The 17651-nt window shown below is 39.6% G+C and overlaps 1 protein-coding gene across 1 annotated transcript in view; it reads left to right on the forward strand.

Annotated features, from left to right (window-relative positions):
- Positions 1 to 2121: 2121 nt before the first annotated feature.
- Positions 2122 to 17651, forward strand: part of Col9a1 (collagen type IX alpha 1 chain) — an 86411-nt gene continuing 70881 nt past the window's right edge. The window contains exons 1-5 of the mRNA XM_076557106.1: positions 2122 to 2162; positions 2316 to 2389; positions 3360 to 3431; positions 3544 to 3676; positions 10505 to 10901. Of these exons, the coding sequence (XP_076413221.1) occupies positions 2122 to 2162; positions 2316 to 2389; positions 3360 to 3431; positions 3544 to 3676; positions 10505 to 10901 (717 nt within the window). The remainder of the gene's footprint in view (positions 2163 to 2315; positions 2390 to 3359; positions 3432 to 3543; positions 3677 to 10504; positions 10902 to 17651) is intronic.

The following is a 17651-nucleotide window of genomic DNA, read 5'->3' on the forward strand; positions in this document are numbered from 1 at the left end:
CAATGAGTGGCCAGAGGAAAAAGCTATAGAAAGAGTGCGTGAGCATCAGTAGCATTTGCTTGGTCCAGGTCCAGCCAGAAACTCTCCAGCAAGCAGAGAGAGGCTGAAGTAGAAAAGTCCTTATGGAAACCACCAGCAAGTAAGGGCTGGGGATCTGGCTCAATGGGTGATGTTTGTGCGGGACAAGTCTGCAGAGCAGAGGGTAGCTCCTGTAATGGAGAGGCAGACCTGGGAGCTACCTATCATCTCAACACTAGGGGAAGACCCCAGCACAAACAGGCACAATCTAGAATTGGTGAGCTCCCAGTTCACTGAGAGACCATGCCTCCTTACATAAAGTGGAGAGTTATGGAAGAAAGCACTCAATGCCAGTTTTGAGCCTCTGCAGGGTCATATATGTGCACTCTATCCCTCACCACATGTAAACACACACACACACACACACACACACACACACACACACACACACACACACACCAAAATAAAATAAAAACAGCATTATTACTTGTTCTATAAATTAAATAAAAATTTAGTGAGTTAAAAACATGAAAATAATTCAAAGAAGCAAAACCACCTCAAAACTATTAGACACCACAACTTATGGAGATGACTGGTCCACCTGACTCTGAGTGCCTATGTTTCTCTGACACATCCTTAGAGATGGAGCCAGAAGCAGGTCATCCTGTGCTTGGGAAACTGGGCCATGGGGCTTGCTGTTCCTTCTCCAGAGGTGCTCAGGTTCAGGAGGAGACCAGTGCCTGTGTGTCACTGGTGTGGGTACATCATCTCTCTAGGTCTGTGATCCTAGTGGTTCGCTGTCTGGTTGTTTATGAAAAATAATGTGTTGTGTACTCCCTGGCATATTCAATTCAACACGATTAACATCAGAGATTGATGTTACACAAGATTTTACACAAGTAAAAGGCTTGAGGTCCCATCGTATGAAAATTTCCAGTTGTGCATTAGAGAGTTGACATGTGATGAAGAGCAGCAGTGATGCTTGGGAGAGGCGCCCAGGGCTGTATCCGAGCCCTCCCATCTAGTGAATAATGATGTGGTTAGTCTAGCTTCATGTGTGGTTGTGAGAACCGTGTGCTACTAGGCTGCAGGCATGGACAAGAGAGGGAACACATGCAAAGAATTGTTATCAGGATTGTAAGGATGCCGAGGAATGAGTTTGGTGTGAGGTCCTTTATCTTTGCCAATCTCATTTGGTTCCCCCAGTAACTGTTATGGAACCGTTTTCACCCTGTTTTATAGACAAGATAGTTAAATATAGGGAGGCTAACTGCCTTGCTCAGGTTCATATAACTGGTAAACCAGGAGAAAGTGGGTCTAAATTTAGGTTGACAAGGCAGCAAGGTTCCAGTGCATTCCCACACCTCTGCCTCCTAACAGGAGCACTAAAAGCCTCCTCTGTGCCCTTGTAACAGTTCTAAAAGCCTCCACTGTGCCCCTATAGCTGTTCTAAAAGCTCCCACTGTATTCCTATAGCAGCTCGCTGCATTTTTCTGCTGAAACTCCCCACATCCTGATTTTTTTCTTTTCAGCAAGTCTTTTCCCATTCAATCCCTCCTTCAGTGTAACCTTGCTAGCTTTGAGGGCACGCCCCTGGCTGGGCCTGGGCTTTCAGGCTGCCTCTCCCCACCCCTTTCCTTTCCTTCAGTTTAAAGAGTTATTAGACATCCCTGATCCACTCTCTTTGCTTTTAGCCCTGTGAGGGGCAAGAAAGGACCAAGATTGGGGCCAAAACTCAGAGTCCCAGAAAGACAGAGAAGGGGTCTTGGGGGAGCAGTGACTCCCCTTCAACCCCTTCTTCTTAGGGACTGTGATAAACCAAAGAGAACCTACCGGAAGCATGAAGAACTGCTGGTAAGCCCACAGCTCCGGAGGGAGCTGGGTGAGTTTTGCAGTAGTGGTAGCGTAAGGGGGAGGCGAGAGACGGTGGGAACCAAGGGGATGTCGGAGGTAGGGACAGATGAGAAAGTGTAGCAAGAGAGCAAGCGTTTGAGATAGGAAAAGGAGAGGCAGCTGCAGAAAGAGAGAGGCAGAAGACAAAGATAAAGGTAAGCAGAGACAAGAGTAGTGTAGAAAGTGAGATACTGAGAATGTGTGACCCAGATGGCAGGAGCCAGAAACGCGTTTATCCGCAAACTTTCTCGGTGAGCTTTCAAAATGGATTTGAAGGCAATAGAATGCCTTGGGACTTGGTTGCCTCCATCAGTCAGGTTTGGCAAGTTTAAAATAGGAAATTAGTTCCCCTCGGAAGGGATTCCTATGTGGATCATTTTTTTTTTTTGTTCTCTCCTCTTCAGGAAAATTCCAGTTTTCTTCTTTGCATGCAGTTTTCTGGGACCCTGGGTATCTGCAACTCCTAAGCGTCGTCCAAGTAAGACCCACGATTTATGGAGTTTGAAGTATCTCTTGCTACTGGAAGCAGGCGACACTGTGACGAGGCAGGGTTGTGGTTGAGTGAAGGCTGATTATGCTTGCAAGGGTCCTTCACTCTTCCCCTCTCATCCTGCCTTGAGGAGATGGTTGGTTGATTCTGTGCTCAATGTTGAGCCTGGAGAGGGAGTCCCCACTGTGAGCACAGTAGGCAGGAATGACGGCTGTGCCTTTTCTAGGGTCTAACACGACGCCTCTTTCAGATGGTGAATGTTAAATACTGAGTAAATGTATGGATGGGTAGGTGGATGGATTTCCCCAAAACACTGGGGTCAGGAGGATAAAAAGAAAATATTTGATGTACTGTGCTGGGTAGGCCAAACTTTCATTATTGTTGTTGTTGTTGTGTGTGTTTGTGTGTGAAGTCTAAGAAATCTATTACTAGGGGAGTCTTATCAATGCAGGAGGGGGCATGGCAGTTATAAAAACTCATCTTCGGTGGTGACGATTCCCCAGGAACTGCACTGGTCTGGAGCCCTATTGAGCCGTCTCAGGGCTGACTCTAATGCCACTGTATGTTTAGAATTGGTGGTGTTTAAGGATTATTTCTAGCCCACCAGAAGTTTTCCAAACAGGCTTCCGACCCATGCCATCCAGGACACTGTGCAGCTCTGGCTCTAAATGGAACAAACCCTTAACTTCTCCAGGCAGGAACATTTTCCCGTCATAAATTATTACTATAATTCCACGCCTTGTGTCCCTTTAGGAGGAGAAGCCAAAGGTGAATGAATTCTGATTATTGAGGCATCCAGTTAAAGCTGTAACTGGCCTATGTACTATACACATGGCCTGTAAGCAGAGTCGTATAACACTGTATTTTAAACAGCTGCTTGGTTATTAATATTATTAAATGTTAACTTAATTAACATCTTGTAGTGGGTGGATTGGATGACATGGTACTACTTTTTCAGGGTTTCCTGCCAGTCCCAATGGTGGAAGTGAACTGTGTCCCAAGATCAGGATTGGTCAAGATGACTTGCCAGGCAAGTGGCACTGTGTTGTACGGTCAATGCAAGCTTTCCAAGTGTAATTTATTTGGGGAGGAGACAGAACCGGTCTTACTTCCAACTTTCTTTTTATATTCCCTTTCTGTAGGGTTTGACCTGATTTCTCAGTTCCAGATTGAGAGAGCTGCATCTCGGAGAACAGTCCAGAGGGTGGTGGGCTCCACTACATTGCAAGTGGCTTATAAGTTGGGGAGTGATGTAGACTTCAGGATTCCGACAAGGTAACCTATCAAAAAGAGCCCAATTATCTTCCTTTAAATGCATTTAGAAATGTTTACAGCAATTCAATGTTACAGATTTTTTTTTTTACTATTTGATATTTCTTGGATTATTTTATTTTAAGATGAAGGGCTTGGTTACAGCTCAGTGGTAGAGCACTTACCTAGTATGCATTAGCCAATGGATTAACTTGCCAGAACTTCTAAAAAGGGGAAAAAAAAGAAAAAGAAAAGAAAAGAAAGAAAGCCAAAGGAATGTGTTCCCCTATCAATCATTAGCACCTGAATACCGCTCTTCATGTTAGGTTTATAATTTACTTTCCATTCCAGGAATAAAAACATCACTGAGACTATTATACATCAATTCAGGACATGTTCTTAGTAGTTTGCTTTCTGTTTTTCTGTAATTTGTCTGGTTTTGACTGAAAGGACCCTCTGTGGAAAGCACCAGGAGGGAGGCATAAATTTAACCAGCAGCCGCAATGTGGTTGGAAGGCTCACAGTGGAGCTGTTCAAGTGTTCTGGTGCTGAAATAAAACCACACATGCAGTCTTAGGTCCTCGACAACACCAAACAGAAATGAAATGGAAACAATTATAACAGAAACACTAGCAGGGATACACATAAAGCTTTTATGTGATGGCTGTCCATTTCTGGAATCAATCTGTAAATTCTTTATCACTGAGGTTCTTTGGTATATGTGGGTTGAATGAATCGCGTCATACTCTGATCCAGGTTTTGTATCATCAACATACCTTGTGATCAATGTGATTACTATAGGTTTTTGGAGTTTTTATTATTTGTACATGTTCATTATACAAACTAATGGTTTCACCACGAAATTTTCATACATGTGTATCATGTACTCTGCTGGGATCCAGCTCTGATTACCTCTTATTCCTCCTCCTGAAATAGTCCTCATATGCTTTCATGTCATATATGTATGTTTATTACTATTACATATGAAGTATTTTAATGCATTGTAAAAACAGAACTAAAGATTCCTTTGGTAGATAAAAAATTAGGATTTTGATGGACATTAAGTTGTATAGGAAAACAGTGATTTAACTACAATAATGAAAGGATATTCTAGAAAATTTGTGCATAAAGTTCAAATGTCTTTCAAGTTAGAAGAATCTGATATGAAATGAAAGAGGGTAGAAATCCACATTTTAAGCAATTTGTGTAATACCAGAATGGTCCATGGTATTTACTAATATTACTCTCAACTACTTTATAACATGGTGGCAAAAGGACACGATCCTTGTTGTTTAATGTAGGAGGAAACTGAGTCCTCAAAGTTTAGTTTACTCACACAAGTAAGTTAAAGGTTTGGTGCTCACTGGGAGGGCTGAAATCCAGGCAGCATGGTGCTTCTAACAACTACTTCACACTGATCCTGGACACTCATTCACATGTGGAAAGCTTAAAGGTACTGTTCTAGTTTTGTTTCTGCTGTCGTGATAAAACACTGTGACCAAAAGCCACTTATGGGAGGAAAGCATATATTTGGCTTGCACTTCTGAGTAACAGTCCATCATTGAAGAAAATTAGGACAGGAACCGAAGCAGGAACTCCAAGCAGAAACCATGGAGGAATGCTGCTCCCTGGCTCACAGGCTCACACGTAGTAAGCTTTCTTATATAGCTCAGGACCACCTGCCCAAGGAATGGTGCTGCCTTAGGTGGGCAGGCTTCCCTGCATCCATTAACAAGACACTTCCCCGTAGACATTGCCCACAGACTTATCTGATCTGGGTTGAGGTTCCCTTCTCAAAGACTCTAGGCTGTATCAAGTTGACATTTAAAGCTAACTAGGGTAGGTATGATAGCAGCAACTCTGGCTTTATTTATTTGCTCATTTATTTAATTGCCTAGATGGTATTTTTACCTAACAAAATACTAGCTGGGTTCCAAAATAAACCTCGAAGTTGTTGTTCCTCTTATAATAAAATAATGACATGACACAGATTCCTGGCTACTTTTCCCTTCCATGACTTGAAGCACAATGTGGGCTGAAACTAACCTCAGTCCTAGAGACTGATGGACTTGGGGTTGTACAGTTCTCTACATCCTGCTCATCTTTTCTACTGTTTTTCTCTAAGTGCTGAGAGCCTTCAATAAGTAAGGCTCACAGGTCATGGTCATAACTAAAGTCTCACAATCACTAGACTTACTAGGAGATGATGGAGAAAAGAAGGAAACAGGAGGGATAAAATAAAAAGGGAGGTGAGGCAGAGTGCTGGGTGATGTGCGCTTCTAGGTACATAATAAAATCTCTCTTTTTTTCTATTTTCTCTGAGGAAGATTTATTTTTATCTTGTCATTGTTTTTAGGTAACTCACATTTTATTATGAGATCCCATACATGTTTTATACACTATTCTCAATTATTCCCCTCTTCCACTGCCTTCCCTGTGCCTCTTGTCCCCAACCCTAGTTGGTTTGCAGCAAGTGGTTTAAGCCTCGGTTTATCAGTTCAAAATTAGAGCTAGAAGGGAAAATGATGCCATAGGGTTACTATATAGAGCAAATATTAATCCCTATAGAGTGCTTGGACACTCTTAGCAGAGAGCTGGAGTGTACCAGAAGAGGAAATTGCATGTAGGGTAAGCCTTCTCCTTAATAGATTATTTCTTTTTATTTATTTATTTAAAAATTTTAATTTATTTTTTGAAGAGAACATTATATGAGTATTGAATTTACATAATTTTCCTCTCCTCCTCCCACCAATTCATCCTGCATCTCCTCTGCTCTCTCTCAAATTCCTGGCCTCTTATTCTTTCATTGTTATGTAGACACACAGACACACACACACAGACACAGACACACACACACACAATGTATAAATACAACCAGCTGAGTCCATTTAATGTTGCATATATATATATATATATATATATATATATATATATATATTTTAAGGCTTGCCAATTGTTACAAGATAGCCAGTTAGGGGACTCATCCTTGAAAAATATTGGTTCTTCCTCTCTCATAGTCATTAATTGTCTGTAGTTTGTCATCTAGCATGAGGCCTTGTGAAATTTTCCCTATTCATGTTGACATGTCAGTTGGTGTTGTCACTATTCTGGTCTTGTTTAGGCAACCACATTGCTGAGATTTCATGGGTGCAGCTGTCTTGCTCATGTATAGAAGACACAATCTCTCAGCAGTTATCTTGGCCCTCTGGCTCTTAGAATCTTCCCAGCCCCTCTTCCATGATGCTTGCTGAATCTTCCATGTAGGAGTTGTGTGGTCAATGTATCACTTTGTGTACTCACAGTTAGTTCTTTGCATTTTGACTAGTTGTGAATTTCTGTAACGGTCTCTGCTTCAAAAAGAAGCTTCTTGGATAAGGAATAACATAATACACTTATGTCGATAGAAGGATAAGTATTTTGAATGCAGTTAGAAACTGTACTGGTTTAGGAAAGTGTCATTAGTAAGTTCTTCTATAGGGTCCATGACCTCACCAGCTGCAGATGGTAGGCCAGGTTTACGGTACCAGGCATGAATTCCCTCATATTAAGTAGGCCATAAAACCAATTAGATGATAATTGGTTGCCCCCAAGACATAGTGCCACTATTGTGCTTCTGAAATATTTTGCCATGCTGGCCACTGTTGTGGTCTGTAGGCATGACATCTATGAAGGACTATTGATTGCTTTTCTCCCTAGTCAGCTTGTGGTATCTTCAGCAATAAAGACTTGCCTTCAGATTTCTGGAGGAAACCAAGAGCAGTGGCTACACTTACATTATTTAGAGTCTCTTGACTCCACTGATCAATGACTTAAAAGGAGGCTTCTCATGCCTGGGAAGAGGCTTTTTGTTAAATAGTCTGTGACTCTTAGGGGGATCATTATCACCCACATGGCGTAACTTTATTCAGACTACATAGATATGTGTATTTATGTATGTATATTATATGTATTTTTAAGCAAAAAGAGTACAATGTGCTTATCTATGGTTTTTTCAAATATCATTAGTGTTCTTTAGCCCTTCCCACTGTATTCTCTTTCCATTCTTCTCCCAAGCAATCTTTTCTGTTTCTTGCAGTTCCCCCTTCATATCACCTGTATTATGCTAGTTTCCTCTCTCAAGAGATCTTTCTCACTCCTCCACTACTGTAGTCCCTTCTTACTCTTCTGATTCCTGTTGTTACTGGAAGTTATATACTCATATGTAGAGATCCAGAGCTGGGAACAGCAAAGAAGAGGGCATGAGGCATTAGTTTTTCTGGGTCTGGGTCACTTCACTCACAATATTTTCTACTTTCACAATTTACCTGAAAATTTCTCTTTCTCTCAAAAAACTCAAAAAACCATCTCTCCTATGACCCAGATGTTCCACTCCTCAGTATATGTCTGAAGGACAGATACTTGCTCAACAGTGCCCATTGTCACTTTATTCACAATAGAAGCTATCATTTGTTTGGGAATGTCCTTCAACTGATGAATGGAAAATGTGGTACATACACACGATGGAATTTCATTCCTTCTTTTTAAATTACTCAGGCAAAAGCTAGATAACAAAGAAGGAAGGGGTTGGAATCATTCTCAGGGAACAGAAATGCTTGGTTTTTAATGATACTTTTTGTACTGGAGAATACAGGTTCTGAGACAGTGAAAAAACATTCATAGGATGTTTCTTCATGGGAGAGAAATATGCCGCACAAAGCAATGTTAGACAGTCATAATTTTTACTTATTTATCTTGATAATTACTGAAGAACTAAGAGACATGATTCTGCTTCTTTTTATTATTTATATTTTAGGCATAATAGCTTTTCATTCTTAACTACCATTTACAAACATGTTATGTATGTTTCCTTTTGCAACACAGACCTAGGCTGTCTTAGTATTAAGGTAATAAACAAATATTTCAAAGTTAAAAGACTTTTGAATCTTTTATTGGAACCCATATGGTTCTCAGTTTAAGGTACTTCATGAAGATTGGAATACAGTAAATCATTTATAGACACAACTTCTTTTAAATTATGTATGCTGTCAGGTTTGCTTATTGATAGGCATAGCATATTTTCAAGAACAGAATCTCGGGTGTTTAAAAATACATTAGGTCACCAGTTCTGTATATTAGGTTTCAGAGACATTTAACAATCTTTGGTACACACAAATATGTATATACTGCTCATATGAATAATGAGGTAAATTTCATTTTTTACCCTCTTAACATACTGGTATGCTCTAAAAGATTATTAACACATTAGTCATAGTTACATTTATATACATATTCATATGACCTTCATATGTGTGGAGAGAGATACACACACAGTGTATCAGTGCATCTAAGAATGAGGTATTCTATGAGTATTCCAAATGAGTATATTTATAAATGAAGACCTTTGGTTTCTTTTTAAGAGATTATTTTGGAATTGGTATAGTTCCAAAAAATAAAAAGAAAATTGAAGGAAGTGTGACAAACCAATTGAGAAAAATTATATTTAAAACAAGTATCTGGAGTGATGTGGTGGTTAGTTCTATTTTGGAAAAAAGAGGACTCTACATAGTTCTTTTTGTATTTCTCTTCTGCATTCTAAAGTGTTTTTTAAGCACATGCTAAAAACTTCTGTATACTTTTACAAAACTGTGTGTGTGTGTGTGTGTGTGTGTGTGTGTGTGCATGAGCGTGCAATGTGTGTGCATGTGTGCATGCTATGTTTCAATTCACTAAGTGTCATATATATGAAATCAATACCCACTGTGATATTTCTTCTTGCCTTCCTCCCTTCATTCTTCATCAGAAGAGAGCTAAATACAAAAGTTTGACCTAAAGGAAGGTTGTTTGGAACTCTGGATCTTATGCCTAATTATTTTCAATTTTCTTATCAGCAAACACATTTCACTGACATTTAGATTTCCTATCATTTCTTGTTGAGGAATTTTCTTATACTTAGAAGAAGTATAATGAAATAACTTTGAAGACTTTGAGAGCTGACATTAGCATTTAAAACCCCCGAAGAACTTGCTTGAATAAAAGATCTGTAGAGAAGGGTAGACAGATAATGTGGTCATCTGTGGATAAGGATTGTCTTAGCAATACTGCTGGTGTTTAGCTTCCATTTAAAGCACTGAGGAAAGTAGTGTTGTAAACCTTAGTTGGTAGACTGAAGAATGATGGGGATGGAGTGGAGAAGGAAGTGTTGGTCATCAACCACTCATTACACACCCCATAACAAACAACCAGCTACTACTTCACTATCATACTTTGAAATCCCTGAAAACCCTTAGTGTGAAGAAGCCTTTAATGCTACTGTACAGTAGCATTAAATATATGGTATAGATGGCTACTAATTCTAAAAGTATTTATGTGGGTCTAGGACACAATTTTTGAGACTAGCCTAGCAATTATAAAAATATCAAATAATTTTAATGTATGTAAAAATTAAAACTGACTCTAATTAAATGATTTGTATAAGCTAGTGCAGTCAATTTAGACTTTACTCCCATCTCTCCCTTTTGAAAGAACTGTTGTCCCAAACATAAACATTGCAAGAATGTGTTTTTGAGTGGGATGGCATGGCTGAATGGTGGCTCTTTGGGTAGAATAAATAATAATATTGTTGGGAACCTTCCCTCGCTGTGAGGGAAGGGTTTTTAAAAATGTGTATTTTAAGGTGGAGTGTTGATGTGCATGAATGATTGGACTGTGAAGGTCTGTATAAGATGCCATCAAAGAACAAATACTACCTAGTTTCCCCACACTGTGGCCTTTCTGCAGGACTAGAATTTAAAAATAACATAAACACCAGGAACGGTAAATATGTATAAGCACAGAAAACAAGGTTTATATTTATTATTTTCAAATTTCACACAGGCGTTTGTATCCCAGTGGACTGCCTGAAGAATATTCCTTTTTAACCACTTTTCGGATGACCGGAGGCACATTGGAAAAGAACTGGAACATTTGGCAGATCCAGGATTCCTCAGGGAAGGAGCAAGTTGGCGTGAAGATAAACGGCCAAACCAAGTCTGTTGCATTTTCTTACAAGGGACTGGACGGAAGTCTCCAATCGGCGGGCTTTTCAAATGCGCCATCCCTGTTCGACTCCCAGTGGCATAAGGTCATGATTGGTGTGGAAAGAACCAGCGCCACTCTTTTCATTGACTGCGTCAGGATGGAATCCTTACCTATAAAGCCAAGAGGCCAGATTGATACCGATGGCTTTACTGTGCTGGGAAAACTTGCAGACAATCCTCGGGTTTCTGTTCCTGTAAGTATAAAATCACAAAGCACCACCATAATTGTAGTCGAAGACAAACCCAGATGGGTAAAGCTCAGCACCCCAGACGTCTTGGATCATTGACTATAGTGCATACAATGAATAGTTATTCACTCTGCAAAGTTTATTAAACACATGACACCACTCATTCAAAAAGCCTTCACCGCCAGTTTTGATGCCATATGGAATATAGGCTTTTTACACTTGATCTTAGTCAAAAGGCGGAGAAGCGATGGAATATAGGCTTTTTAATCTTAAAGAAATTTAAGGTCTATTTGGAGTCAAGGTGTTATACACTCACCTGGAGCATCCATAAGCTTTTGGGACAACTTATAGGGAGGCCCACACTAGTGTAGCACATCTCTCTCTCTCTCTCTCTCTCTCTCTCTCTCTCTCTCTCTCTCTCTCTCTCTCTCTCTCTCACACACACACACACACACACAGACACACACACACACACACACACACACACACACACGTAACGAATTAGAATTTTTCAAATAAGGTTAGAAACAAATCATGAATCCAGTTAATCTAGGAGGCCACCATTTTTGGAAGCAATACATTTTTGAAAGGGAAGGACTTGAACTGGCAAAAGACAGTATGAAAGACAATTGAGGGAAAATAATTCAAAAATAACTAGGATGCATTAAAAAGTTTGGAGACTAGTTGATTTGAATAATATGAACACATGTAAATGGTTTGTTTGTGGGAGGTGGGTGAAGGCCAGTAAACGCAGATGGTAAGATGTAAAGTTGGGAAGTCATATGGTGTTTGACAAACAAGAATGAAAATTTTATAGGTGGTGTGATATGTATTCATTTAGAGCTGGGCTTTGTGTGATAGTGTAGAATAAAATAATTTAAAAAATGATTTTTATTTTTCGTATGTGTCTGTGCACATGAGTGCAGTGTCCTTGGACATCAGAGAGGGCACTGGATTCCCTGGTGCTAGACATGATTACATATTTTTGTGAGTAACCTGATATGGGTACTGGGAGTTGAATTCTGGTCCTTAGCCAAAGCAGTACAGGTTTTTAACCACGGAACCATTGCTACTATTGGAAGTGAAGAGTTTTAAAGCTCTGTTCATCATTTTACTGTACAAATCCACTGTTATGAAAGTAAGAAAGTGACATTACAGTTGTATCAACTAGTACCTTCTAGCTCTATCATTTTGAACACCCAGTAGCAGTTCTTTGGAATATTTTGTAGCATTTTGACAGTAATTTAAAAATACAACCTTAGAGGACAAGGGTTCTTTTGGGGAAGCAGAAGAGAAAATTCAACATAGGTAAACTGTTGATGTGAATCTGTCTCTTCTACTGTACAGAACTACTATATTCCAGTCACAAAGTCTGTGTCCCAGAGGGTGGCAAGGGTGACAGTGTGGTTTTGAATTGCTTCTGTGCACTTCTCTGGGAAAAAGAGGTTATCGGGGATCTCCGTAATGGAACTGTTCAAGTAACTTGTTTTTACAGGAAGAGTTGTGATTAGTGTGAAAGTTGGTGTGAAATTTCTATATTCTGTGATAGACAGGAAGCAATTTGTAGCTGCCACGTTACTGTTCTGGCTTGAAGACTCTTGAGAAAGCATTGCTTCATCTAATGAGTCATCACACTTCAAGAGGCTGGGTTAGAAAGCTGATGTGGCCACTGTTGTGAAATGCTCAAATTCTGTGCAGCAGGAATTTTGAAACGACCCTAGAGTGTTTTTCAGATAACACAGCCTCTGCTAGTGCCATTTCTGGACGCGGGCAAGGGAGTGAAGGTCTTAACACCTTCTCAAGGTGCTGAGTGTCAGTTGTTTAAAAATGCATTTGTTGACCTTAAAAACACTCCAAGATCTTATAATTCTGCTTTCTTCTATTAAAGATGCATTTAAATTGTTTTATTTCCAGAGTACCAAAGTTTCTATATTATTTTATTATACTATATATACCTTAGTCAGTTGTAGATTTTCTGGTAAATGTAGTCTCATGCCATATTGCAGAGAAGTGTATGTTGTTATCTTCTGTTTTCTTCTCTACATGTAGTAATGTTGCTGATAATCTAGTGTCTGGCTCTACATGGTGCTTCTGGTATAGTAAGGAGCTTTTCTAAGTCATTATGCTGTCATCAGTGCTAAAAGGATTTGGTATAGACACATGCAATTTTTTTTCCTTTCAGAATGAATTCTAGACCTTTGACCTCTTCCTGGAGACAAAAGAGATCTGATCCTAAATCCCCACTAGAGATCAATATTGGGTGTTGTTGTTGATGGTGTTGTTGTTATTGTTGTTGTTGTTGGTGATGGTGGTGGTTGGTGATGGTGGTGGTGGTGGTGGTGGTGATGATGATGGTCATGATGGTGGTGATGGTAGTGGTGATGGTGATGATGGTGGAATGGTAACATTGATAATTAGATGGAAACTATAGGCCAAAAAAAAATCCTGCCTCCATTAAGGACACCAAAATGACAATCTCCAACTCAAATTCTTCCCTAAAGTAGCCTTCTTTGCCTTCCTCCAGCTCCTCATCTGCTTCCTTCTCAGCTGACTCTTCCTCCTCCTTTTCTCCTCCTCTTCCTCCTGAGGAGAAAAACATAAATGAGACGTCCGCTTATCCTTAAAAAAATAATCTTAGTGTCTTTAAAATAACAATTAGAAGTCTTCAAAATCCTGGTTTTCTAATTTCCTGATCTTTAGAACAATTTTGCAAGATAACCCATACAGTAGGGCCATTTCCACTTATTCAGTTAAATAAACCATCTCAAGTAGGTTTACTGGCTTGTAAGAAACAGAATTTGTTATTAAGTTTCTAATTTACTTTATTTTCTTTAATTTCAACCAGCTTTCTTTTGGGGGAAAAAAGTACATTTTATGGGTGTTGTGGCTCACTTGGAAGGCAGAGGCAAGTGGATCTCTATGGGTTTGAGAGCAGCCTTATCTGCATAGGGAGTTCCAGGCCAGCCAAGGCTACCTGGTAAGACTCTGTTCCAAAAGAAAAAAAAAAAGGAAAGGAAAGAAGGAAGACACAAAATGTGTCCTTAAACATTAATCCTGTTTGTTTATTCATCTAGTAAAGTTTCATGAAGTGCTTATGTGTTAGGTGTATAGAGTCAAGCAGGTCACAGATATTGCCTCCGCCAGGCTATGGAGGATGAGGTAGCTGTATAAGCAAGCAATGATAGGAAACATGAACAGCACCATGGTATTGAAATGTGCCATGCAAGTAGCTGGGCAAGCACCTCTGTCAGGTCAGCATAGAAGGGTTGGGAAGGAAGTTCAGTGGGCCTTCCTAAAGGAGATGGTGTCCAAGAGGAATCGTGGAGATGAGAAGCAATGGTATTTGAGATAGATGGATTCTCATTAGGAAATTCATATATAGCAACTCACACCTTTCCAAACTGCTAAAGACTTCTTGTACTATCCCTCGTGGTTTAAAACTAAAGCATTTAAGCATAAGTCTTCCAAGTCCAATTACCCATGTATTGCCCTAGACTCCTGTTTTTACCTCATAGTCCGTCATCTTAGGCTTTTCATCAATTTGTATAAAATCTGAAGTTACTGGGAATTATTGAAGACCACTGCCAACTAGATGTTTCCTTGAAGGTCTTGAAGGGTGATGGCTAGTGATATGCATATGTTTTGAGAGGCAGAAAACCCATACTAATGGGTCATCTGTCTTTCAGTTTGGAGATAGCAAACATTCAGTGTTACTTTTTAAGAATTTTCAAGTTAAAAAAAAAAAACACAAAATAGTTTGAAACCAGAAAGGCATGCATATGTTTTAGTATTTTCTGAATACGATTGGATTGTTTCTAATCTTCAACACTTTCTGTTGGTTGAATATTTGTTTCAGGGTCAATACTTGCATTTCTTTAGTAAATAAAACAAAAGCAAAATATCCTTTCCACAGGCATTATCACCTGTCAAAGGTAGGTATAAGAACTGCATAATAGAAATGAAATCTGGGTGTTTGATGGATCCCTAATGCTAAAAGACTTACTTATATTGTAGCATTTTGTGACTTTCCCTATCCATCCTATCTTGTGTCCCTTCTCTTTTTCTAAATTGGAAAAAGAAAACAATTCCAGGAAGCTTTCATGAACACTCATGCGGTCTACAATTCAAACACCATCTCATCATTTATAGTTATTTAGTGGGCTCGGAGCACTTTATATTTTTCCCTGTGCATATCTGTAAGTTTGTTATTTTTGATTTTAAAGCAATAAATTCCTCATCTCCTATTCTCCCCTGTGCCTGTATTTTAGGATGGTGCCATTTATCCCACTGCAAAGCTTGGTTTCCTGGCAGCTTACCACGAAAACGTGTTATTTTATGACAGGTTCTTTATTGTTTGTTGCCAACATGATTGCCTAGGGGAGTTATATGGTACAGCTCTATTAGAAAACAATGTTAGCTCTTCTCCCTTTTCAGGGGTGTACTCATTGGGAGTTTGCTCTTGTTTGAGGGAGGATAAAAGTTTATGTGGATTTTCCCATATATAACTCAAATCATTCTTCTCTTTACCTGTGCATATTCCTAATAAATCAACGTAGAACTGACAGATTTGATGCTAGGTGGAGTGTGTCTCTGATGTCTTGCTATAATTTTTTTCCCTTCAGATTCAGAGAAAAATGCCAGAGCAGGCAAAACGGTTGAGGGCAGAGCTATCCCTCTTCTTCTTTACTCTGTAGCATTGGATCACATTACCTACAAATGTGAACAACAGTGCAAGTCTCATGAACAATAACCTGGGAAAATACGTTTTGATGTCATGATCAGCATTTCTGGTATTTGAGAAATGCTGTAGGAAGTTACGGTTTTAGTGATGTAAGCAATGTACAATCTTTGTGTTCTGTTGTTGATATTCAACAACTATTTTTAAAGTGCTAAGCTACAGGCATACTTTAGGTGACTAAGAAACATAAAAGTTAATGCCTAAATGGTGCTTACGTTCTGGGGAGAGTCACAAGGAGGAACTGAATAGTTCATAGTATACCCAGATATCATAAATGTAATTGGGGAAAAGGAAATGGAAAGTTGAAGTGGGACTCATTCAGAAGCAAACATTTTGAGATAGCTTGAAGGATCTGAGGTAATATCTTGTGGCTATCTTAGAGAGGAAGATTCCGGGAAGAGAGAACATGAGTGAGGAAGATTCCAGGAAGAGAGAACATGAGTGACAAGGGAAAGTGTTGGTATGACCTGATATTTGAGTGTTACTTGCAAAGCAGGGTGACTAGAAGAGGAAATGAGAAACAGCCAGTAGGGTCACAGAGGCCCCAACATAAAGCATCTGAGGTAAGATGCTGAGCAGGCAGTGAGCTGTGAGCTTGTGGAGGTTAAGAGGTGGCATCAGCTGGGAACTGAACTATGGGAGTTGGGAACATTTATGAATCATGAAAGCCATAAAGCCAAGTCATAAGTGTAATGCTGAAGACTTACTTCTGAGTTAGTCATGACTATTGCCACAATGAGGAAGATTTAATGAAAAGGAAAGTGGCTGCGGTAGAGGAGTGAAATGGTTTCTTGCGCCCTGAAAATTGAGGGAAAAGACTGATTGAAGGCAAATGACCCAAGAATTGTTTCAAGTATTGGATAGGTTTCGTATGATGAAGACTGATAGTGGACTGTTGGTTTTAGAGGCTAGTGAGCGTGATTAGATGGAAGATCCACTGGCCTGGTGGGAATGGAAATGAAGTTGGAAAGGACTCAAGAGAAGAGGAGGAGATGCGTTGGAGACTGAGTATAGACTGTTTTGAGTTTAGTAGAAGGCAGTGTAGAAGACAGAATAGCAGCTGGGCAGGTTGTGGAGTGGGGAGAGGGAATTGTTTTCACTTTGCAGATATCTCAGGATGTCATAGCTCAGTATGTAGGACTTCCTGAAGCCTACTATAATAGGTTTCTGCCTAAAGCATCAGACATGCATGATCAACCTATTCTTCATGAAACGCGCTTCTAAATCCACCCACTTCTTACTATATTTATCCACTGAAGAAAAATCTTTGACTATAACACCCCAAATATTGAAATCCCTTAGCTTAGAATTCACAGTATGGAAAGTCTGGCTGTGGGCTCTGCCCCAGATAATCAGTGTCCTCCTCTGTATACTTTGTCCTGCCCTGGGGCTTCATCCTCTCTTCAAAACCCCAGCTTTATCCTCTCATCTCCTCATGTGAGAATCTCAACTGTTGTTTGGAACCATTCACATATTATGCATTACATGATGATAGCTTTAGCCAGAAAAACATCTTACCATTTCAAGTGTTTTAGTAGTTATTGCAAAAAATATTTTAAGCACATATATGGCGTTACATAATATTTTTGTGTCCTCCATGATATTTACATGCAAGCACACAATTTAATAAATGAAGATATTCTCAGTGTGCTAACTCCATGTTGGCGACCGAATTCTCCTTTTACCATTCTGCTCCAGCCTTTGGTATAATCTGCCCATATTTAATTATATTTCCAGCACTATGTGTGAACCGCATGACTCATTTTACACAGAGTTGGGGAAACTCTTGATTCTGAGGTAGTTCAGGTCTTCCCGCTCAGTTCCTAGGAAGTGTCATCTGGAGGGATTTCTTGGTGATGGGAGAAGGCAACGTCTCATCAAAAGCGGCAAATCAGGATAAGAACCTAACCCTCAGCATTTTAAAAATACTTTTTGTCCTTGACTGGACAGCTTAATGAAGGTGCTATCTTGTTAGCAAAAATTAGCTTAGGTGCTTAGTACTAGCTAACTGTAAAAAT

The sequence above is a fragment of the Peromyscus maniculatus genome, chromosome 21 (genome assembly GCF_049852395.1).
Source record: "Peromyscus maniculatus bairdii isolate BWxNUB_F1_BW_parent chromosome 21, HU_Pman_BW_mat_3.1, whole genome shotgun sequence".
Classification (NCBI taxonomy): domain Eukaryota; kingdom Metazoa; phylum Chordata; class Mammalia; order Rodentia; family Cricetidae; genus Peromyscus; species Peromyscus maniculatus.